Here is a 24,406-nt window from a genome sequence, read left to right on the forward strand (position 1 = left end):
ACCTATTTGATTTGCCCTTCTGGAAATGATACATGGGCCAAAACAGAGCCACCCTTGGTAATCTGCACCTCTCTGAATTTTGAAACTACTTCCAGTTTTGTGGAGTTCGTATACCGAATAGTTCATAAACAGGGCTGTTCTTAAACCGAGGTACCACTGTACTACTCAGTATTTGATGCTGTAAAGTTAGAGTGTCCTAGTCTCTAATATTGCTCTATTATCGGCAGAATATTTTGTTTGGCTTAGAGGGGTGTGAACTCTTCCCTGGCAGGAAATACCTTTGATCTTAACTGAAGTATTAGATCTTTTCCCAGAAATTGCTACAGATGTTTCATTTCAGAGGAGCCTCCAAATTTGGCTCCAGTCTTGCTTCAGGGGAAATTGTGTGGCATTTCTAGTTCTGTGTTGCTTTAATCAGCCTGTGGGTTCCTTGAGCCCAGTGGACAAACAAAAACAAAGATCTAGTTGTTCTCTACAGTGACTCGAGTTAGAAAGAGAGGTCTCCTTTAATCTAGAGAAAGGGTTTTCTGAGACCTAGTTAGATATTACATGCTAACATATTTGTTGCATCTGCTGACTTGAAGAGAGGGGAACAAATCTGTAACGACTTCCAGAGGGACAACCGTGTTCAGCTGTTGCAAGCAGGATCGAAGGATCTGTCAGTTTCTTCACTTTTAACATTTTTCAAATCTTGAATTCGGTTCGCCACTTTTCTGCATCAGTTTGTTAAGTCTTTAATGGGAATTCATTATTTTAGTCTGCATTTCTCCTAACAGGACACATTTTTGAATGTAGAATCATAGAGTTGGAAGGAACCCCAAGGGTCAGGTAGTTTCCCCAGTTTACTGCTTTTTTTGCATATTTGACTTTTCACAAATAAATGCATTTTTTTTTACATACACATTTCCCTAATATGCACAGTGTATATACATTAGTTGGAGAACTGCATCACAAAAATTGGAGGATTGTGAAGATTGATGCAATTTGGTTTTTACATTCTTATAGGATGTGTGAATTAGAGCCATTAATGAATTAAAATGGAAACCAAACTAAGTTTCTCCCCGCACACTCCTAACTATAGCAGCGGGTCTTGTAGCACCTTAAAGCCTACCAAATTTATTATGGCATACGCTTTTGTAAACTACAGTCCACTTCATCTGACATGTTAATCAGGAATTGCAGATCTACACACACACACACACACACACACACACACACACACACAAAACTTTTGGGGGACTGTAAACAGAGGTTGGAAAGAAATGAATATGTAGTCAAACAAAAAGAGCACTATATCGTGATTAAGATGAGAGAGACATTTCCTCCTGCTTTTCTTTAATTCGAAGCATTTTTAGCATTGTATACTCCACTCAGTAAATTACTAATATAGCTATAACAACTCCACCATTAATATTCAACATTGTAAACAATACAAAATCATACTGAGATCAGTTTACAGTGTTGAGGGGTTATTAACCTTCCAGAATAAAAACGTCATCTTAAAAAAATGAGGTTGGGCATTCATGGGCTTTATTGGGGGAAATTATTTCAGACTGCTGCTACTCCAGAATATCCATCATCCTCTTCTGTGTGAAAGAAATTTCCTGGAATTGTTCTGCCTTATTTCTTCCATTTCTCCGCCATGGAGGAATCCCTACAGCCAGTGGTTCTAAACTACAAGGATAAGAACCAGCAATATGGCTTCAGTAAGTGCTTGTACCAGCCCAGTGAAACCTAACTGATTCATTGACCCCAGGCACAAGATTCCATTGGAGCAACCAGTTTGTGAAAGGCAAGGTCCCGCTGCTTTAGAGACTGAAGATGCTTGGGTAAACTTGGAGCAATCACAATCCTCCAAAAAAGTTGTCTTGTGTTGGGCTAGAGTTCAAGGGTTGAGCCTTAAACCAACACAGGCAACTCTGCTTTTCGGCAGACAGCAACATCAACATGTATTATGTACAATTTAGCACACACAGCACATATTTAATTTATGTATTTTAAAAATATGAATGCCCTAGCTTTATTCAAACAGTCATTCCAAATACACCCATGTTGATATAGCTGCAGGCTTCTGCATCATCCCAGAATTGCCTTAAGGTTTCTTAGGTTTTGCTAATTGGGGAGAAACGGGGGGGGGGATGTTTGCTTTCATCTAGTCTTAAATGGTTATGTTGACCTCAGCATTGTCATGCAGAAACAAATATCTCTCTGGATATACATTTTAATTAATGTATGCATTTGTGATAGAAGGAGAGAGAACTAAATTCTGAAGTACAGTTAAAGAATAGCAATAGCTCAGAAGTGGGGGGAAATCTTATACTTTCTTTCCCACCCAGCATTCATACTGACCCCCCCCCACCTTCAATTTCTAGTTGATGGAACCTTGTTTTGCATTCATATACTGAAGACTTGGGAGTAAAAGAAAATGATGATCTTAATTGGTCAGTGCATCCATCTGGCTGTTAACCAGAAGGCTGGTGGTTCAAGCCCACCCAGGGATAGCTGAGGATTCTTGCATTACATGGGGTTGGACCAAATGACCTTGTGTGTCCCTTCCAACTTACAATTCTATGATTCCAAATGAGGAATTGGGAGTTTGTGGTCCTTCAGATGTTGCTGGACTTACAACTCCCACCACCTTTGATCAGTGTTAGAAATTAGCCAGGCGCCAGGTGCATTTTGTGACTAGCTCATATCCAGTTGTGACAACGTGGAGATCTCTGGATGCCAGGCTGGTGACTGGGGGGAGGAAAATATCACTTGGAGAAGGACCTGAAATATTTTCCTTGAAGCTTGAATTTGTTTTATTTGATGTGTGGAGAGCCAGTGTGGTGTAGTGGTTAAGAGCAGTAGATTCGTAATCTGGTGAACCGGGTTCGATTCCCCACTCCTCCACATGCAGCTGCTGGGTGACCTTGGGCCAGTCACACTTCTCTGAAGTTTCTCAGCCTCACTCACCTCACAGAGTGTTTGTTGTGGGGGAGGAAGGGAAAGGAGATTGTTGGCCGCTTTGAGACTCCTTCAGGTAGTGATAAAGTGGGATATCAAATCCAAACTCCTCCTCCTCCTCCTCCTCCTCCTCCTCCTCCTCCTCTTCTTCTTCTAATGTTGTAAACCACTTTGAGATCAGTTCTTTAAAATATAAAACGGTAAAGAAATGACAACAATAAACTCCACCAGAGGGGGTGAGGGATGGTGCCTAGACATTCCATTGTGGTGGCCATAACCTAGGTTTAAGACACCATTTGGCGATTAAATTATATATCTGAGTTTCTAACACCATCTGTGATTATTGGCGACACTGGCTCAGTTGGGATTCCAGCATCTGAGGGCAATGTTTCCCCACCCGAAGTCTAGGTTTTGTGGAGAGAAGGCACTCTGCGAAGAATGATGAAAGGGCAGGGTCTGGACATGGGTGTAGCTGGGGGAGGCAGGGGGCAACTCTCCCCCCCAATCAATCAAAATAATACAAATCTGAGGTTCTGCCCCCTCCTAACAAAAGCCTGCCCCCCTAACAAAAATCCTGGCTATGCCCAGGGGTGTGAATCCTTTATAAACTAGCTGCTTCGAATACCCAAAAGGGACTGCAGTGCTATGTCATGATCTACTTTAGGACTGCGTTTGTTTATGAACCTGCCTTTCCAGGTAACTAGCGAATGGAATGGGGGTGGAGGTGCGGAATTGACCTTGCCAGTGGATGGAACGCTCCCAGTTCATTTGTTCCAGAGCGCTGCAAATTATTCACCCTGACAGCTTAACTCGAGGGGTGGATGTGCTTGAATGCTGGCGATTGGGAACGGGAGGGGCCGTGGAGAAGGCTCCTCTTTCCAAACCCCTTTGAGAAATGGAAAAGTGAAACGGACCCTTTTGCCCTCTGCCACATGCTGTCTGAGCATGGAGAGAAACCGGATTCGTATGAGTCGCATGCTTTCCCACAGTGCAAACATCACCTACCCTTTTCCTCTCAGTGTGCTAGTTGCCGCTGTGTAACTAATATAGGCGCTCGTGTTCAAACTGCACATATTTGGCTGATTAGATAACTGGCTTCCTCTCTAGCAATTTTGCTTGGGGAGTTTTTGGTGGAGAGTGGAATCCAGTTCTGTTCTACCCAAACTCTGGGGTGGATTGCAGCACCCAGAATGGATTCCTCAATTGATCTTGGACGAGCACAGAGAAACCTAGTGCAGCTAAGCTGCTCAGCACATGTACAAAGGATTCCAAGGCATGCAGAGAGTGGTGATATTGTCCCCTGCACAGCACTTGGGGGGTGCTCCAAACAGAGCCTTAGTGTGTAGTCCTCTACCAGCTTAGCTAGTAAGTATGGGGTGCGGGTGGCGCTGTGGGTTAAACCACAGAGTCTAGGACTTGCTGATCAGAAGGTCAGCAGTTCGAATCCCTGTGACGGGGTGAGCTCCCGTTGCTCGGTCCCTGCTCCTGCCAACCTAGCAGTTTGAAAGCACGTCAAAGTGCAAGTAGATAAATAGGTACCGCTCTGGTGGGAAGGTAAACGGCGTTTCCGTGCGCTGCTCTGGTTCTCCAGAAGCGGCTTAGTCATGCTGGCCACATGACTCGGAAAGCTGTACGCTGGTTCCCTCAGCCAATAAATCAAGATGAGCACTGCAACCCCAGAGTCGGTCACGACTGGACCTAATGGTCAGGGGTCCCTTTACCTTTATGGGTTCAGATATTCTGAAAAGGTATAGCACTTGGGATCTAGCATTTCAGTGCCTGATAATATCACAGAATTGTAGTTGGAAGGGAGCCTGAGGGTCTTCTAGTACAACCCCTTGCAAAGCAGGAGTAGGGATGGCTAATATGGGGCTCTCTGGATTGGTGCTTTTCAATCTTGTGTCCCCAGGTTTTGAACTACAGCTCCCATATTTCCTGACCACTGGCTAAGTGAGCTGAGAATGATGGGAGACCCATGGTTGAAGAACGCTGTCCCATTGTACTCCCAGCCTGCCTCAGCCTGCAGGACTAATGGCTGTAGACCCAACAGCAACAATGACCCTTGTTCTAGAAGGTAGAGAAGTCTTGATTTTGAAGCATTGTGTAATGTATCGCTGCTTTCCAAAAACAAGTGTGTCAGGGTTCGCAAGTTTGTCAAGTCACTCTGTGATTGAAACATTTGAGTGACCAGTGGCTTTGTAAATCCAATTGCAGATGGGAAAACCTCAGGCAAATGTCCCCTCTTATGGCGTGTGGTTCACAGGTTCAGTTGTTAATCATCTAGATTCTGAGCGATGTCCATGCCTGTGTGAAGTGGCCTTTCATGTGTCACAGCCGACAATTCTGAGGAGCATGTCATGTTGTAGAAAGTTCCAGAAGTTCTTTTTTCTGAGGCTGGTTATGTGACATGTGCAAAATATTTCGAGTGAGTAAAGCATATGCAGCAGTTATGCTTCTGAATACAGTGGTACCTCGGGTTACAGATGCTTCAGGTTACAGATTCCACTAACCTGGAAGTAGCACCACCACTTAAGAACTTTACCTCAGGAATGAGAACAGAAATCGTGCGGCGGTGGCAGCGGGAGGCCCCATTAGCTAAAGTGGCACCTCAGGTTAAGAACAGTTTCAGGTTAAGAACGGACCTGCAGAACGAATTAAGTTCTTAACCTGAGGCACCACTGTACCAGTTGCTGGAAGCCACAGGATGGAAAAGGCCTCTTGCACTCCTGTCCTGCTTGCTGGTTTTCTACAGGCATCTGGTTGGCCACTGTGAGAATGGGATGCTGGACTGGAGGGCAATATCAACGGGGTGGGACTATGTATGCCACGTGGAGCTCCTTGGAGAAAAGGTGGGATATAAATGCCATAGACTCATAGAGTTGGAAGGCACCCCAGCGGTCATCTAGTCCAACCCCCTGCAATGTAGTGATCTTAACTAGATCATTACATGACAGATGGTCACCCAACCTTTGCTTAAAAACCTCCAAGGAAGGAGAGTCCACAACCTCCCGAGGGAGAGTTCCATTGTCAAACAGCTCTTACTGTCAGAAAGTTCTTCCTGGTGTTTAGCAGGAATCTCCTCTCTTATTACGTAATAATAAATAAAAATTAAATGCGTAAAATATACACACTTGCCTCCTCCCCTCTGAGTGAAAAATGTGTGTTATTATGAACCAAGTTTATAGACTGCTTCATGGCATAAAACCATCAAAATGGTGGACAGAGTAGATATTGGCATAAATTGTGCTCAGCTTCTGGAGGGAGGGACATTTAATTATCCATGTGCTTCCTTCACACATTTGATACAGGCTGGGCTTTAGTCAAAGTGCCCCCTGTTTCACAGCCTGATTTCAAAAGTAAAACACATATTGTCATTTTTTTGGAGGTGTTATGTTGGGCGGTGGAGGTGAGGTGTATGAAGCCAGCTGCTAAGGGCTGGTTGTTTCCATACCCCCTTTGAAGCCCCTAAAGCAATGCTATGTTTATCACATAAGTGGTGTTCACATACTTAATAATAATAATAATAATAATAATAATAATAATAATAATAATTATACCCCGCCCATCAGCAAGTGGACACTCTCATAGAAACACTTGTGCAGAGATTGCTCGTACCTGTGTTCAAGAGTAACATGTGAACAAGCCTATAATGACACTCTGTCATTGTAGGGTAAGAGCTTGGTATCCAGTCCCAGTTTGAGCTCCCCTCTTGCACCTCTGGTCTCCTTCCTGCGCCTGAAACGTGCTGCAGGGGAATTTCATACCTACCCACAACCTACATCTGAAGTGAAAGTTCATATAATGGTTCTTGAATCTTTTTTTAGATATGCGTACCCAAGTACAGATACTTAGAAAGAGACTATGGTATATAAGGTCGTGTATGATCCTGGAATTTCACCCCCATTTGCTATAAATAAAACCCATGTCTAAACAAATCCATTTGGTGTTAACCCTAACTTTCTAGAATGGAAGCTTAGTGAGGAATGTTGCATTTCAAGTATTAATGGTGGAGATGTTGGGTGTGTGTCAGTGTCTAGGAATTGTAATTTGGGTAGTTGTTAATAAATACTAGCTATATCGTTGAGAAGAGAAGAATCCTGCCAGATCAGGCCAAAAGCCCATCTCGTCCCCTGTTCTCACAGTGGCCAACCAGAGATGCCTATGGGAAACTCACAAGCGGAACATAAGCAGCACAGCTCACACTCCCGCCTGTGATTTCCAGCAACTGGTCTTTGGAGGGAAACTGCCTCCGACAGCGGAGGCAGACCATAGCCATCACGGCTAGTGGCAAATGACACACAACCTGAGTATTGGAATTGAGTAGGCACTCAAGAGTAAGCCTATGAGCTTACTCTTCTGACACTTGGGTAGGAGGAAGAACTGTCCTAATGGAATTTCCTTTTTCCTCCTTTGAAGCTCTCGGGAAAAATGTGGCTTCCAAGGAACTCTTCTGGTTGTCAGTTAGCTGCCACATCTTTCTCCCCCTATTGCAAAGTATATGGGGTGGGCAACCTGTGACACCCCCCCCCCCCCAGATATAGCTAGAGTGCAGTTCATATCATCACTGACCGAGGCTGATGTGAGTTGGAGTCCAGAAATGATTCGGGGGGCCCCAAGTGTCCCACCCCCATTGGAGAGTTAAGAAATACTGACAAGGTTTTTTTGCCGTGTTCGTCTGTTGGTTGCATGGGCTGTGGAAGTTTCTACTTTTGTACTTTTTAAAGAAAGGTACAAATGCATGTGTTCTGCTCTGGAAAGAATCTAGATATCTGTTCCATGCCGCGCCTCTGCCACAGCGGAGAACCCTGTGCATTTTGAAGGCTCCAGAGAACAATTATTTGACAGCAGGCAGAACCCTATGCTTTTCAGCCTCTGTTTTCATTAGGCTTTTGGAGCATGTGTAGAACTAGGGTTGCTGTATTTCAAAAAGTGGAAATCCGGACACAAACGTCGTTGAGCTTTTTGTTTTTGGCCAAAGTCGTTGAGCTTCTTTTAGTTTTGCAAGATCTATTAAAACACACTTGGTTGCCATAAGTCTGGATTTTCCCAGAAATTAAAGCAATTCCTGCCCAGACACTGTTTCCAATGGCTGAATCCTGGCAATGTCTGGGAAATTCTGGGTGCATGGCAACCCTAGTAGAACATAGCTGTGAAAATCCAAAGCAATGCTTGGATAGTGACCGTAACATTACTGGTGGTGGTGATGAACAACTCTCTTCTACTCATGCTGTCTTGACACACGTCTCTTCTCTTATTTAGATCTCGAGCATTCTTCCACCATAGGCTTCGAGCTGTCATGTTATGCAATTCCTGTAGGCCTTTTTAAAAGAGTGGAAACATGTCAGGTTACCCACTTCCTCTTATTGCAGAGGCCTGCCATTCGATTTTCTTTGCTGGTTGCACGCCCCAGCTTTTCAGTGTTAGCTTCCTTTATCTTAAAAAAGCAACCAACGATGAAACCACAATCCCTCCTATAGAGTAAGTTCTATAGTACAGTTTGTTTAGAGTCATCACAATATTGTTTTAGAGCAGCATTTTTCAACCTTGGGTCCCCAGATGTTCTTACAAGCCCACCCATACTTCTGAATCCTCACCCACTGAGTGTTGCAGGTAAATCTCACTCCCCCAGTTTGCCCAATCATTGTTTTGCAGGCTGAGTGGAGTCTACCTGTGGTGCTGGATAGCATACAGAGGAATGAGTATCAGTGGCCTTACCTATCTGCAGCCCATGCTCCACCCATGGTCTATTCTGGCCATGCCCACTGACATGTGGTCCCTGACCATGCCCCTTGTTGCCCACCCCACATGTAGAGATGATGACACACAGGCTGAAGTGTGTGAGGGTGCTCCTTTTCTTTGATCATTAAGCAAAGGTTGCTGCTTTTAAGGCTGAAAACTTGTACACATTTCTAGTGTTTTCCAGTCTCATTGAAATCAGTGGGACCACTTCCAAGTAAATATACGCAGGATTCGGCCATAAAATTCTGCCACAAATCTTTGATTAGAATAATTATACAATGCAGATATAGGTGCACAAATGTACTCCATTATTATCAATGTTGCACTTTTACTACTTCTCAAAATTAGTAATGGCTGTATTGGGGGAAATAATTACATCTAGAGTTCTCAGCTCCCTTGATCCCTGCCTGGATGTCTTTTGCTTTCTGAACAACTTGTGTGTGTTTTTCAGGGTGTGTGTATGTGGAAGGATGTTAACTAAGATAACAAGCTTCCCCCTTTTTCTCTTGGAGGACAAAAGGTAATTTAACTTTGAATTCTGAAAAAAAAAAAGATGTAGCAAGATGCGTTCTGTGAGCTGGAAAATAAATTTCTGGACCTGTTGGCTGTAAGAATCATAGGAAGGCTAAAGGCTTATTCTAGGTAGGGTGATGCTGGACATAATAATTGGTGATCCATTTCTCTCCCCCTCCCACAAGTTCAGCCAAGAAGCCGAGAATCAACCCTTTATCATTGCTCCAGCCTCCATTGACCTAACCATTCCTTGTTCCGATCTTCAGTGCAAACTGTACAACTAGAATGGAAGTACAAACGTTAGTTAAAAAATAACACTGTGAGTCAAACATAAATTCTAAACCTGGATTCCCTCCCTTTATGGAATAGTTTGACCTCCCTGACCTGACCTCCTTGACCAGAACGCCTGATGGCTTGATTAGAAGAACAATGAGGAATCCGGATTAGTGGTAACCCTAAAGATATATGTAGTACTTTTTCCATTTTCTGATATTGCCAGAGACAATAAGACAGTAACAGAGTGCTTTGCCTTAGTTAAAACCCAAGGGCTGAATTTCCTTAGAGCAAACCTCTCCTTGACATCCCTGGGTGATACTGATGGATTAACGCTGGTGGGTGAAATTACTTTAAAAGTTTGGTGGAGGCTGTAATGAAGACTCACTTGAATTGAGTTTGCCTTGAGCAAGAAGGGAGTGTGTCTTCCTTTTGGAGTTCTGCTGGAGCGTTTCATCTTGCCTTGTGCATAATTATAATTGACGCATGGGGCAACCTGCCTAATGAAACCTGTGCCTTGCAGGTTGATAGCCCTGTATTGTGCATCATCTGTAAAGGTTATGTGGAAGGTAAGCCTAATAGTCCGCTTGGCTTCTATCCAAGAACCAACAGGTAGAACTTCAGCAACTGTAATCCAAGAATTATCATGGTTCTCCTTTTTTTAAAAAAGGCTCGTTCTGCAGGACAGGGCCCTAGGCTTCAGTCCCCAAGGCCTGCCCTGACAGCACCACTGACTTCTGCTGTCCTAAACCTCTGGCCTACCTGGTAGCAAGTCAGTATGTCAAGTCCAAAGTTCAGAGTCCCAGCATCAATCCAAGCAAGCAAAGCCCAAAGCCCAAAAGTCAGGAAACACTGTCCAGGGTCAGGCCAAGTAAGCCAAGTCCAGCAGTCATGATGCAGTCCAGAGTCAAACCTGTAGCACAGTCATGTAGAGGTCCAGGAGAATCCAAGCCAAGGTCCACCAACAGGGGAAGTTGAGCAGACACAGCACCTGAGCTCTGCTTCCCTCTCATACTTTGCATGCTTATTGCTGCATCACGAGGCAGGTGACCCTCACCTGTTCCAAACCTACTTTAGCAGAGGAATTACACACCTTCTCCCAGAGCTAGCAACCCCTACCTGGCCAGCTAGGAAGCTGGGCTGTAGGCCCCAGCCTCTTAGAGCACCCCTCCTGCTGCTCCCTAGGCCTTAGAGCCTGCCGTGTTTGTGGAGACAGGGTCTTCTCTGGATCTGGTGGCGAGTCCTCCTGCTCCGGTTCCTGTGCTTTGACCTCCATCCCCTTGCCACCCTCAGTCACCCAGTTTGTGCTTCCTTCCCCAACCCTTCCTTGCTTCAGCATGTCCCAACCCTGACTACACACCTCGCCAGGATCCTTTCCCTCCTCCCCATCAGCCTCCCAGTTAATGACATATATATTTTGTTCTTCTCTCACCACCTCTGGCGAGTACAATTTTGTATACCTGGTGCCTATGCCTGGAAATGCACTTTCGAATGAAAAAGTAAGGCTGCAGTCCTATACCCTAAAAGTCAAAGAACCTGTATGTTGCTGGACTCCCAAGTCCCACAAGCCCCAGCCTGTATGGCTAATGCCCAGGAATGATGGGAGGTGTAGTCTAGCAGCATCTGGAGGATCAAAGGTTCCCCATCCGTGCAATGCATACTTAGGAATGAACCGCACTGAATGCAATAGGACTGATTGCCTGAGCAGAGTCAGCACACGTGAGTGGCTTACAGAACATTTTTTTCATATCTCCCCACCTTAACATTTTTGTTCGGTGATGACACTTCAAATTTTAGCCCATTAAGCAAGGACCAGCGGGTGTTTCCACATTGGCTTAAGCAATTTTTCATACTCTTACAGAGATCAGTATCCCGGAAAGGTCCCAAGCTCAAAGTATATTCCTGCTGCGTGTGTTTTGTTTTTCTGTACTTTAAATGACATTGCCTTATCCTTCAACCATCTCATGCTTTGAATCAGTTTTGACATAATGTCCTCTGCTCATTAAAACCACAGAAGCCATTTAATTGTTGGCTTAGTGGAAAAATACATAAGGCTGTCATCAGCTGTTGCTCTGGCAAGGCTTTCTGCAGCAGTATAAATAAATGAGGTCACAGTTCTTAAACAGGCTGTACTTGCAGGACCTCACAAGTGTGCACTCAAAACTGTGTGTGTGTGTGTGTTTATATGCCTACATTTTGAAATTTACTGCCCCAATGTTACTTATTTGATACCAGTTTTGGAAATAACCGTCTGGTGCGCAGAGCTCTTTGCCATTCGGAGGCTTTTAAATCCCCAGACTGTCTGAACTAATGCAATCTGTACCATCTCCTGTCAATCATCTAATATTGCTCAGCAGCTGAACTTCTATCTTGAAGTCTTAACTTGTGCAGTGATGTGACTCTAAAAATAAACATGGGAGAAAAAGATGCACTAGGACAGGATCCACACACACAAACACACACAAAGTTTAGTTGTCCTTTTAGTTTTGAAACTGATGCATGCAGCCATTCATTCTCCTCCCCCCACAAAACTCCATGAAGGTGCAGGGTTGTGGTGGTGGTGTTGCTGTTATTGTTGCTTTGTGGAGAGTGGACATGCTTTGGGATTCCTACTAGAGCATTCTGTGTGCTGTCAGCAGAATACAGCAGCTATTTCTAAATTTGCATCTATACTTACAATATCAACTGGCATGTGCAATTTTTGTGCAAATCTCTGTCTTTTTGACAATGTGCAAATGGCCACTCTATTACTCTAGGTCAGTCTGCCTGTGAGCTTACCAACTTGAATGGGCATATAAACCCAGTTCATGCCTGTGTTAAGTCCAACACCACCCACTTTATCACTCCGACCATCCAGACAGAGCCTCTTCTGAGAGTGAACTAAGCAAAGCGTTTGTGAATGAACTGTCAGGTTCAGCAGCTTCACTGCTGGAGGGAATAGATCTGACGTTATGAGGCTACTATATTATATAAATTGTTATATAAATTGATAGCTCTTTTTTGTTTGAGCCACAAGAAGATCTCTCCGGTCTGAATTTCCAGAGAGTGGGGAGGATGAACGCCACCCAATGTCAGGATAATGTTTCCATGTTTTCTGCAGCTTTTTTTTTTTAAAAAAGGGTGATGCTGGGGAAACTTCAGAACTTCCAAAATGGCCTGCTGCCTTAAGTGGAGAGTATGAACAAAATAGCATAGTTTTCCAAACTTTATTCCCCTCGCACCCACTCAAAGCTGCCATCATATAAGTAAAATAAGTATAAGTTACTTGTACAGCATAATTCCGCATAGCACTCCCCCCCCTGCTTTAAAATGGTACTATTTTGCGATAATCCCAGCCAGGTTCAGAGGCAGGCTGAGGTCTGGCATTTGTGAGATTATTGTTATCATTTGTTAAATTTTTATACCGCTCTTCATCCAAAATTCACAGTGCGGTTTACAACCTAAACACAAAGAATACCCATTACAGTGGTACCTCGGGTTAAGAACTTAATTTGTTCTGGAGGTCTGTTCTTAACCTGAAACTGTTCTTAACCTGAGGTACCACTTTAGCTAATGGGGCCTCCCGCTGCCGCCGCATGATTTCTGTTCTCATCCTGAAGCAAAGTTCTTAACCCGAGGTACTATTTCTGAAGAAGTGTGCATGCACACGAAAGCTCATACCAAGAACTAACTCAGTTGGTCTTTAAGGTGCTACTGGAAGGAACTTTTTTATTTTGACTATGGCAGACCAACACGGCTACCTATCTGTAACTGGTACTATTTCTGGGTTAGCGGAGTCTGTAACCTGAAGCGTCTGTAACCTGAGGTACCACTGTACGTCTAAGAGCTTTACCATATCTGCTTTACATAGGACACAGAGAAAGGTTGGAGGCAGCATGAGAGAATTGTCGGTTTCACCCCCAAGAAACTGAGCCTTCTTTATGCTACCCCCAACACAACTTGTTACTGATCATCGTGATCATTTACTAGCTTTGGTGAGGATCTTTTATCCTCAGCGGTGCATTCTAATGAAGACATAGCTGAACTGGTATAAACCAGAGTGTGTTGCAGAAAGTCCTTGGGAGAAGAAGGGCTTTCTGGTGGTTGGTTAACTTGCTTTTGGGTGAATTAAAATAAATCAATGGAGCTATAAAACATTACACAGCACAGGCCCCAAGGCCTTCAGGAATGGGCTATGCTGAAAATACATTTTTTAAATATAAAGTTCATCAACTGTCATAGGCAAGGACGGCAACACTTTTTGGAATATCAAGTGCTTGTTTTTCAGGCTCGGAACTTATATTTTAATGCCATCGCTAGATGTTAGTGAACTTTGCAGCACATATTCCATGATCGTTGTTGATGGGCTGTGAGGCATTGCTAGCGGAAAGGATCTGATAACTTCTTTTTCTGATTCTGCATAGATATATCCAAAAGATAGCTTCAGATAACTGGGTGGTCTCTGTGAGCTTGCTTGCAATAATGTCCAAGCAGGATATAATTTTGGTTTACTCTCTGGCTAACAACATGATGACACAGATATGTTTAGAAACAACAACATACTCTGAACTCAGCTACAACCAATGGATTGTGTCTTAAGTCATACTTGGAGCAGATCAACTGAAAGAGTTGATTTTTCAATGGGACAACTCTGAGTTTGACTTCATCAGATGCAACCCAATAGTTCCCAGGTGCATGTTTTGGCGGGGACTTCAATACATATTGTTAGTGATACAGTCAGATTCCAAAAACATTAATCTTTCCATTTATAAATAAATGTATGCTGAATGTAAGCCTTTATGTATCTGCTTTAGCCAGTTTTCCTATTTCCCCCCTCCATGCTTTAAGCATGCACTGTCTGAACCTGTTTACTGTTGTAAAACCTCACATGTACAGTATGTAAAAGAATGGAAGTTTACAACCCCCCTCTCCACGTTTCTTCCCCCAATCTTATACAGTCATACCTCGGAAGTCAAACAAAATCCGTTCCACAAGTCCATTCGACTTCCAAAATGTTTGGAAACCAAGGTGCGGCTTCCGATTGGCTGCAGGAAGCTCCGGCAGCCAATTGGAAACCACGGAAGCCACACCGGATGTTCAGGTTCCAAAGAATGTTCACAGACCAGAACAATCACTTCCAGGTTTGCAGCGTTCAGGGGCCAAAATGTCTGAGCTGCAAGGCATTTGACTTCCGGGGTACGACTGTACTGTATACAGTATCAAAGTATCATATTGAATAGGAATGGTCTGAAAAAAAGGACTTTATCATCAGAAAACAGACAATGTGAGTAATTTTGTAACCCAAGAAAATCTTTAATAAAAACAATTTAAAAAATAAACTTTAGTCCTTCCTGGGTAGATTTTATCTTTTGCAAAGCATTTTGAAAATTGTTTGCATCCCCCAGGATCCTGACTCTGCTACTACAGCAGATTAATTTCAAGGGGTGTCCAGAACACTCTCTAGTCCTGTTGTGCCGGATGAGTTTCAGTTAGTAAGGTTTGTGCATGTAGACAAGGTGCTTGGATCACTCAGGATGACCCCCTGTGCTCTGGACTCTTGCCACTCTCGGCTGGGACCAGGGAGGTGGTTAATGCCTCCCTGTGAGAGGGGATGGTCCCTGCCTGCTTGAAGGAAGCCAGTAGTCAGACCACTCCTTAAGGAGCCCTCCCTGGATTCAGGAAATCTAAAGTAACAAAATGCTTGTGAACCAGGAATGTCTCCACAGCGAGGCAGGATGCCCTCCCCATAGAGACATGCCTGGTTCACAAGCGTTTTGCTTTAGGTATACAATTGTTATACTCCTTAATAATAGAATAAAAATGTCTATTTCTATTGATTTTATTGATTTTCACTTTTATTTATGCAAAAAGTGGCTTGCATAAAAACAATACACGCCAGTGAAATTTCCTTCAAAGCAAGAGGGAAATAAAATGCAGTATCTCAAATCAAACAAACGAAATGAAACGAAAATAAAAACGGTAAGAGTCCAAGAAAGCAGAAGTGTTTAAAGGTCACGACAGTCTCTAACTCATGAATTACACAAGAGAGGACTCTACAGAGGGTTAGGCCGCAGGAGGCGCACTTCTGCCTTGTAGGAAGTCACAATGGGGTGGTCGTTGAACAACCAGTATGGTTTCCCCAGGGGGTTTTAAAGACTGGCCTGCTCTGTATGGGGAAAGGAGGCCTGCTAGACAGTAGCTGAGGCATTCTTATTTACCCAGCTTTTTAAAAATAATGTGTATAGTACTTCTGTGTTTCTGTTTTATTCACTTCTGCTTATGTTGTTGCTATTTACTGTTGTACACTTCCCTGAAATAGAAATTTGGAATCTGCACTGTTGATTTAAAATGTTTATATGCTGCGGCCTTCATCAGTTTCTATTGTTCATAATCGTCTGCCCTCTCCCATATTATGGTTGCAGGTGACTTTCCTGGCCCTATGCTTTTTGGAATTAGGAAAGGGTGTTTTTGTATAGGCTTAGGCTTGACTATTGGCTACCTCTTATACTGGTATCCCTTTTAAGGTGGCTACTTTCCCTTGCTTGCTTGCCATTTTAGTAGAGAGAGAGGAGAAATTTGATTTCACTTTGCCTTTCAAGGTGAACCTACCTACCGTAATTTGCACTTCACAAAACAATGTGAAACACACTTGTCTTTTATTCAATTATTCATTCATTTTATTTGTATGCTGATTTTCTACAAAAAAAAAAAAAAAACATGCTCAAAGTGGCTTACAACAAAGAAGAGGGGATGCATTCCAAACACTACAAAAACCATTTCATAATAACATAGCAAAACATAAATATGGCAACCTACCCAAAAACCATATTTCAATACTGTAAATATAACAAGATTCTTTAAGCAACATGCAACATCCTAAAGCAATAAGAACAAGGGAGCTTCAGTTTGACCTTAGTCCTAGAAACACCTCTCCCATGTTGTTCCTCGCAGTCTCTCTCCCACAGCAACCATCAAAAAATCAAACTCCTTTTGGGTTTGCAAGAAATGTGTGTATTGTGCACCAAAATGCAAATGTTAGGGAAAATAACATAGAATTTTCTGCAAGAAATTTCCCCTAATAATACATTTTTGTAAGTCGGAAATGCTCTTATATTTCTAGGAAGTACTGAAGTTGTATTTAAGGTTGCTCCCTCTCTTTGGGCAGAGGCTCTGTGGTTTTTTCAGGAGCTGCATAGCAAGGAAAATGAATCAGGAAAGTATAGAGTTAAGAAAGTCTGTGCAGATTGAAATTTGCCATCCTGCGGCTGTTAAAGAGATGGAGCTTCTGTCCCGATTGGCTGGTGCCCATTGGGACTAGTAGGGCAGAAACTAAGGGTAGATTGAGTTGGAGCCAATGACAGGCAGAGCCAACTAATTCTAATCTTCTCCCCCACCCCTTCCCTGATGAGCTCTTACAAAGTTTGTTTTAGCACTGAAACTAAAGAGGAGGAAGCTGTCAGGCTGCTTGTATGTAAGCAGGCAGGTAGGTTTGAGGCTAACTGAGGGTAAACGGAGGCTACTGGGCCTGTGCCCCTTTAGCATTAATGGACCAGCCTGCCCTGGCTTCCAGTGTGTGTTGAGGGGAGTGACAACCCTACTTCGCCCAAAAAGAACAATTGGGTATGGTTAAATAAGCACTGAGAGTTAGTAGAAAAAATGTTTGCAGCTGTGGTTAAAGCCAGAGTTGTGATCTGTTGATGCTACTAACCTGTCTTGTGTAATAAGGGAAGACATAAGTAAAAATAGTTATCCAACTACCTTTGCTCTGAATTGGGGGAAAGGGACCACAAAGGCCTTGGATGTAGCCCAAAGCAAAATAAGCTCGCTTACTCCAAACTTTCTGAAATGCCTTTTCTGATTCATAAGCGAGCAAACAAAAATGCCAAAAGGTTAATCAGATCTCTAATCTGTCCACCACCTCTTTACCTGTGTTCTTATTACCTTGTGTTCCTCTCTTAAAATAACCGGTTGGCGTTTCATTATTTCACATGGTGTAAAAGCATCTCCGTTAAAGTGAAACGCCCTCCCATCAGATGTCAAAGAGATAAACAACTACCTGACATTTAGAAGACATCTGAAGGCAGCCCTGTTCAGGGAATTTTTTAATGTGTGACATTTTAATGTATTTTTAATCTTTGTAGGAAGCCGCCCAGAGTGGCTGGGGAAACCCAGCCAGATGGGCGGGGTACAAATAATAAATTGTTGTTGTTGTTGTTATAAAATATAAGTGTCTTATGTTTGGGGGGGATCTTAGCTGGAATGTCTAAAGGTTTTTATTCTGGCACATAGGCTTATAGACAAGATAAGAATATAAAGAGTTGTTAATAGAAAGTCTCTTAGCTGTCATAGTTTGAACCTTTGCCTTTTACCAAAAGCAATTATTATTATTTTTCAACCTTCTTTCCAAGAGTTACATAACTTTTTAGACAAGGTGTCTCTGGTTCTTGCAATTTCCTCTTATCTTTGTCAGTTGCATAAAGCTACATTGCTCTTGCATTAGTGCCTTATTTCACATGCCGTTAGTGAAAGCTTAACCTATAATCACCCATGTGTACACAAGGGATATAGCTGTATTTTTCCTCCTCCCTGTTAGGCAAATGCTGCTCCAACCACCTGTTAGCATTACATCACTGGCTCCCAAGAACACAGTTGTACCAAAAGGCCTGAAACAAAGTAGCTCTTCTTGCATTGTTTGCACTCAAAGAGCTGATGTCATGCCGAGCTGATGTCATTGTATGTCTTTGTGTAATTGCCATGGAAACCAGGCAGGTGGGGAGCCTGAGCTGATGTCATCTCAGAACGAGGTGTAGAAAGTTCTTAAGCTTCTGTTTTTCTCTTCAGATTTTGTGGAACAGCGTTAGACAACTGATTGGAAAATCCCAAAGTACGTTAGGACAATATTCTTTTAAAAAGTGTCTCAGTCTGGGGTGCCTTGGTTGAAACCCCCTCATCCTTCAAGTGCCCTCTCTCTGAGAAATCATCTTTTATGAAGCAGAATAATCAATTATGGAACTACCTAAGGAGTGTTACCATTTCACAGGCAAAACAAAAATGTTATTGTGGAATCTAAATGGATCATCTCCCTGATTTGAGAGAGGTGGGGCGGTATTTATTTAGCCCTTTCCTGCATTTGAAAAAAGTGCTATCTGGGAAGTGAAAAAATTATAAAATACCTGTGTAATACAACCGTGTGTGTGTGTGTGTGTGTGTGTTTAAAGTTTGAAAAACTATGTTTTTGAAAAATAGTTTAGCAGTCACTGGAGTGCATTCAGAATAGGCATGCTTAAAATATATTGGGTGATATCCACTGTTAGTAAGACTCAGAGTAAACCCATTGAAATCATTGGATGTAGGCGAGGCTGCGTATGCACTATACATTTAAAGCAGGCCATTTTAAACAAGCATGGCTTTCACCAAATAATCCTGGGAAATGTAGTTTGTCCAGGGTGCTAATTGTCGTTAGGAGACAGTACTAGAAATCTCTAGAAATCTCTCAGCATCCTTAACAAACTACAATTCCCAGGTAAGTATTGGGAGTATTCCACTTTTTCTGTGTGCCAATTAGCTACCGGTGTATAACACCCTACTGTTGGGGGACCAGGATACCAGAAAGTTCATCTCACCCCTTATATACTCAATCAATCAGTGCACTCGGAAGTTGAGAGCCTCCTGCAGATGCCTTTAGGAGATCCTAGAGTTTGATTGAAAGCAAACCTCCAAATCTAATGGGTAAATCATAGAAGGGACCCTGAGGATCATCTATAGTCCAGCCCCCTGCAATGCAGGAATATGCAACTGTCCCATACGGGGATCGAACTTGCAACCTTGGTGTCATCAGTACCATGCTCTAACCAACGGAGCTATCCAGGCTCTACACAGTGTATAACTCAGAACTTTAGTGTTGAGGCGCCTCCCCTACCCTTTGGAATTTCCGCTCTGTTAAATATCACATAGGTGCCATCACTGAAGACCATCTACTGAAGACCATTGTCTTCCAACAAGCCTTTCAAGTAGAAATATTTCCAAGTCTGCATCTATATGACTGGGAGTGGCTGCCAAGACCATATAACACTGGTCCTGAAAGTCCTACATTGGCTCCCAGTACGTTTCCAAGCACAATTCAAAGTGTTGGTGCTGGCCCTTTAAATCTGTAAATGGCTTTGGCCCTGTACAGTGGTAACTCGGGTTAAGTACTTAATTCATTCTGGAGGTCCATTCTTAAACTGAAACTGTTCTTAACCTGAAGCACCACTTTAGCTAATGGGGCCTCCTCCTGCTGTTGCTGCTGCCGCGCCGCCGGAGCATGATTTCTGTTCTCATCCTGAAGCAAAGTTCTTAACCCGAGGTTCTATTTCTGGGTTAGCGGAGTCTGTAACCTGAAGCATATGTAACCTGAAGCGTATGTAACCCGAGGTACCACTGTATACCCGAAGGAGTGTCTCCACTCCCACTGTTCAGTCGGGACACTGAGATCCAGCTCCAAGGGCCTTCTGGCAGTTCCCTCACTGCGAGAAGTGAGGTTACAGGGAACCAGGCAGAGGGCCTTCTCAGTCGTGGTGCCCGCCCTGTGGAATGCCCTCCCATTAGATGTCAAGGAAATAAACAACTATCTGACTTTTAGAAGACATCTGAAGGCAGTCCTGTTTAGGGAAGATTTTAATGTTTGGTGTTTTATTGTGTTTTTAATACTCTGTTGGGAGCAGCCCAGAGTGGCTGGGTAAACCCAGCCAGATGGGCAGGGTAATAATAATAATAATAATAATAATAATAATGGAATTGCAACATTTTATCATTTGTGTGCTTGTCTGCCTGGGCTCCTTAGGGTAGACGGGTGGGATATAAATATTAATAATGATGATACTAACTAAATAATATCTCAGGTTCCTGACCTTCTCCTTTTTAAAATCTCTCTGTGCTGCAGGTGGACTCAGCAGTTTTAAACAGAACCATGAAAACCTCTGTGACAACTCCCTCCAACTCCAAGAGTGCCCCGAAGGCGGAGGAGGGGGCGGTGCTGCTGCCGCGGTGACCTGCACGCTACCTCAGTCCATCCCGACCACCCCAGACATTGAGAACGCCGAGCTCACGCCCATCTTGCCCTTCTTGTTTCTTGGCAATGAGCACGACGCTCAGGACTTGGAGAAGATGCAGCGGCTGAACATCGGCTACGTCATCAACGTCACCACTCACCTCCCACTCTACCATTATGAGAAAGGCTTGCTCAACTACAAGCGGCTCCCGGCCACAGACAGCAACAAGCAGAATCTCAGGCAGTACTTCGAAGAGGCTTTCGAATTCATTGGTAACTATCCTAGCAAAACGGCCGCAACGGCTGCTTTGGCGGCACAAATGCATTTAGTTCCGGACTGACAGGCGTGGAACTGATTATCTTTGCCCAAGGGGGTGGGAAGCAGCTTTATCATGTTGTGTTGTTGTCTGAGCATTTCGGCGCTTGCAGAACTTTCCATCGGCCTATGGTAGGGCTGCCAAAGAAATCTGGTCGCTTCCCGTGTTTTATTATTGTTTTCCGGGCCTCTTTGTACATCATGCAGCATAATGACAGCTGGGGTAGCTCAGTTGGTAGAGAATGAGACTTGCAATCTCAGGGTTGTGGGTTCAAGCCCCACAATGGGCAAGAGATTCCCCCATTGCAGAGGGTTGGAATAGATGACCCTTGGCAGTCCTTTCCAACTCTGATTCTGTAATGTGCATGTGTGTTTAAACTTTCAAGATTTCAGGAGCACACCTGTGTTTTCTGGAGGGGGCGTGCTAAGTGGGCAGCTGCTGACAGCGGCCATTCTCGTATGAGCCAGATGTTTGCAAAACACCTGTTTCTCACATTCACACTTTGGCTGCCTTCGGACATGGGGAATATTGTGTTTGTTTTCCTAATTATAACGCTAGCACTTCTGCACCTTGCACACTGCAGTACCTGTTATGGAGTAGCAGTGTTTTGATGGATATACCAGCATGTCACACTAAACATCATTCCCAACAGTGGCCATGGTGTGACACAAGAACAAATGTCATTGGACAATGTTGCTCCTCCCACGCCCTTTCCACACATGTGTGCTTCTCTTCAGGAAAGAACAGTATGCCAGTATAACATCCCAAATTTCATCACTTCACTTACATCATTTTCTTGGTTAAGGTGGCTGCAAATGGATCTTTTTCCTGGAATTAAATTGCATGGAAACGAGTGCCCCCAGCAACCTCCTGCAGCCTCAGTTATACATTGAGGCTTTGGGGGTAAGAAATGTGGCTGCAAGAGGGAGGATAGAATGAGAAACATAGGCTGACATAAAAGCCAAGCCATTGGGTACTGGTGGCAGGAAGATCATGTCCACAGTCACACCTGCAGTGCATTAATCTGTTGGCAACTCATTGGTGCATTGCATTAAATGTGTGGATATTAGTGGGGAGGAAGCCAGAAACATGTGGACATTATGAGTGGGGCCAATGGGTGTGATCCTGCTTCCACCTCCACATATGACATACAGTGGTACCTCGGGTTAAGAACTTAATTCGTTCCGGAAGTCCGTTCTTAACCTGAAACTGTTTTTAACCTGAGGTACCACTTTAGCTGGGGGGACGCAGGTGGAGCTGTGGGTTAAATCACAGAGCCTAGGACTTGCCAATCATAAAGTCGGCGGTACGAATCCCCACAATGGGGTGAGCTCCCGTTGCTGGGTCCCTGCTCCTGCCAACCTAGCAGTTCAAAGGCACATCAAAAGTGCTAGTAGATAAATAGGTACCGCCCCAGCTGGAAGGTAAACGGCGTTTCCGTGCGCTGCTCTGGTTCGCCAGAAGCGGTTTAGTCATGCTGGCCACATGACCCGGAAGCTGAACGCTGGCTCCCTTGGCCAATAAAGCAAGATGAGCGCCGCAACCCCAGAGTCGGTCACGACTGGACCTAATGGTCAGGGGTCCCTTTACCTTCACCTTTACCACTTTAGCTAATGGGGCCTCCCGCTGCCACTGCGCCGCTGGAGCATGATTTCTGTTCTCATCCTGAAGCAAAGTTCTTAACCCGAGGTACTATTTCTAGGTTAGTGGAGTCTGTAACCTGAAGCGCCTGTAACCTGAGGTACCACTGTACAGTATAGACAGCGAGGTGTTTCTATGAACACCCCAGTGCACAGAAGGTGACATCAGTGGGGTATTCTAGGGCATACGCTGAAAATAATAATAATAATAATAATAATAATAATAATAATAATAATAATAATAATAATAATAATAATATATTCGTACCTCGCAAATCTGGCAGGGCTTCCCCAGCCACTCTGGGCGGCTTCCAACAAAGATTAAAAATACATTAAAATGTCACACATTAAAAACTTCTCTGAACAGGGCTGCCTTCAGATGTCTTCTAAATGTCAGGTAGTTGTTTATCTCTTTGACATCTGATAGGAGGGCGTTCCCGTTTGGCTTTACCTTTCAGAGTAAGAATATTGGCTAAAGGGGTTGTAGAAATAGGGGACTTTGCTGCCAGAAGATGTGGCGATGGCCACCAATGTGAATATTTCTAAAAAGAAGGAATATACCAATTCGTGGAAGATAAGGCTATCAATGACTGCTAGTCATGGCAGCTCTACATAGGAGATCGATTGAACAGCCTAACTCTTTCTCATTTCAATCTTGATGGTGCTCAGACACAGGCTCATTTTGTTCTGGGATGGAGATGATAGATAGATGATAGATAGATCGATAGATGATAAATATAATCCACATTTAAATTTTGTGCATTTTGTATGCAGAATGCACACTTTTTAGTGCTTCTCCAATCTGTAACATATGCAATTTGCTTGTATCTCTCACACAAAAGTTATATTTTTGTGCACATAATCTGCACACAAGCTACACTGCAACATCTAGAAAAGTACATAATTGACAGGGGATTTACATTCTGATCTGCCTGCACTTTTGGGAGCACTGGATCACATCAGTCTGCTGTGAAAAGCAGACTGAACAACTTATTTCCCCATCCCTAACTGTATACTACCTTTGGTTTCAGAGGCATTAGGCCTCTAAAAACCTTTTGTGATGATCAGCAGTGAGAGAAGTCAGTTGCCCCCACGCATGTCGTGCCTGGGGGCTTCCCAGAGGCATCTGATTAGTCACTGTACGAAGGAGGATCAGCCTTTGGGCTGATCTGCTGTGGCTCTTAGTCAGTTTTCCTATCCTTCCTATCAGGGAAAAATAATTTGGTGGCTTTCTTCCTAGAAAGGTACCACCTGATATTACTAATCCTAAATTCTACTACAGTAAGAGATACGACTGCAGGATTTCTCCCATTTGAAAATTTAACTGCTTTTAACCACAACCAAAGGAGATTGCAAGCCTTTCTCTCTTGAAGTCACTGATCTCACCAAATGACAAAAATGTTTACTCAGTGCCAGACTTCTGAAATCCACAGTTGAGCAATTCCTTTTATTTGGACCAACCAAAACATCACAAAAATAGTGAGCAAGCTTTTAAAGTTCTTTTGTTGTGTTTTTCCTCTCCCACCCCCACCCTGTTATAGACTTTGCATAGACATACAGTACAATGATGAAGAGTTCTGGAGAACTCAAAAGCTTGTTCAATGTTTTGAGGCCCAGTATTTTTTCCTGTTTAACATACCGTTAATGCCTTCTTGTGTTTATGGCAGATGTTCATAATAAAGGAAAGCAGAGGCAGTGTTGTCTTTTTGGAAATCTTGGTCCCTTTTTGCATCTTTCTTTTACCACTGTGTCATAAATATGGGAGGACAATGAAATAGAGGGCAAAAAATGTCTACCCTTGACTGGTCCTTTTTTAACCAATGCTTTTACAGACTGTCTCTTAAATACAACTTAAGGCTATACGATGGGCAATTCTATCTATCTATCATCTATCATCTATCATCTATCATCTATCATCTATCATCTATCATCTATCATCTATCATCTATCATCTATCATCTATCATC

At 43.4% G+C, this 24,406-nt stretch overlaps 1 protein-coding gene across 4 annotated transcripts in view; it reads left to right on the forward strand.

Annotated features, from left to right (window-relative positions):
- The window catches only part of DUSP10 (dual specificity phosphatase 10), a 73,071-nt gene that overhangs the window by 43,346 nt on the left and 5,319 nt on the right, over positions 1 to 24,406 (forward strand). For all 4 annotated transcript variants that reach the window (XM_083496115.1, XM_083496118.1, XM_083496117.1 and 1 more), the window contains exon 3: positions 20,375 to 20,755. In XM_083496115.1, the coding sequence (XP_083352241.1) occupies positions 20,375 to 20,755 (381 nt within the window). The remainder of the gene's footprint in view (positions 1 to 20,374; positions 20,756 to 24,406) is intronic.

This window comes from Podarcis liolepis (genome assembly GCF_965112155.1).
Source record: "Podarcis liolepis genome assembly, chromosome: 3".
Lineage (NCBI taxonomy): Eukaryota > Metazoa > Chordata > Lepidosauria > Squamata > Lacertidae > Podarcis > Podarcis liolepis.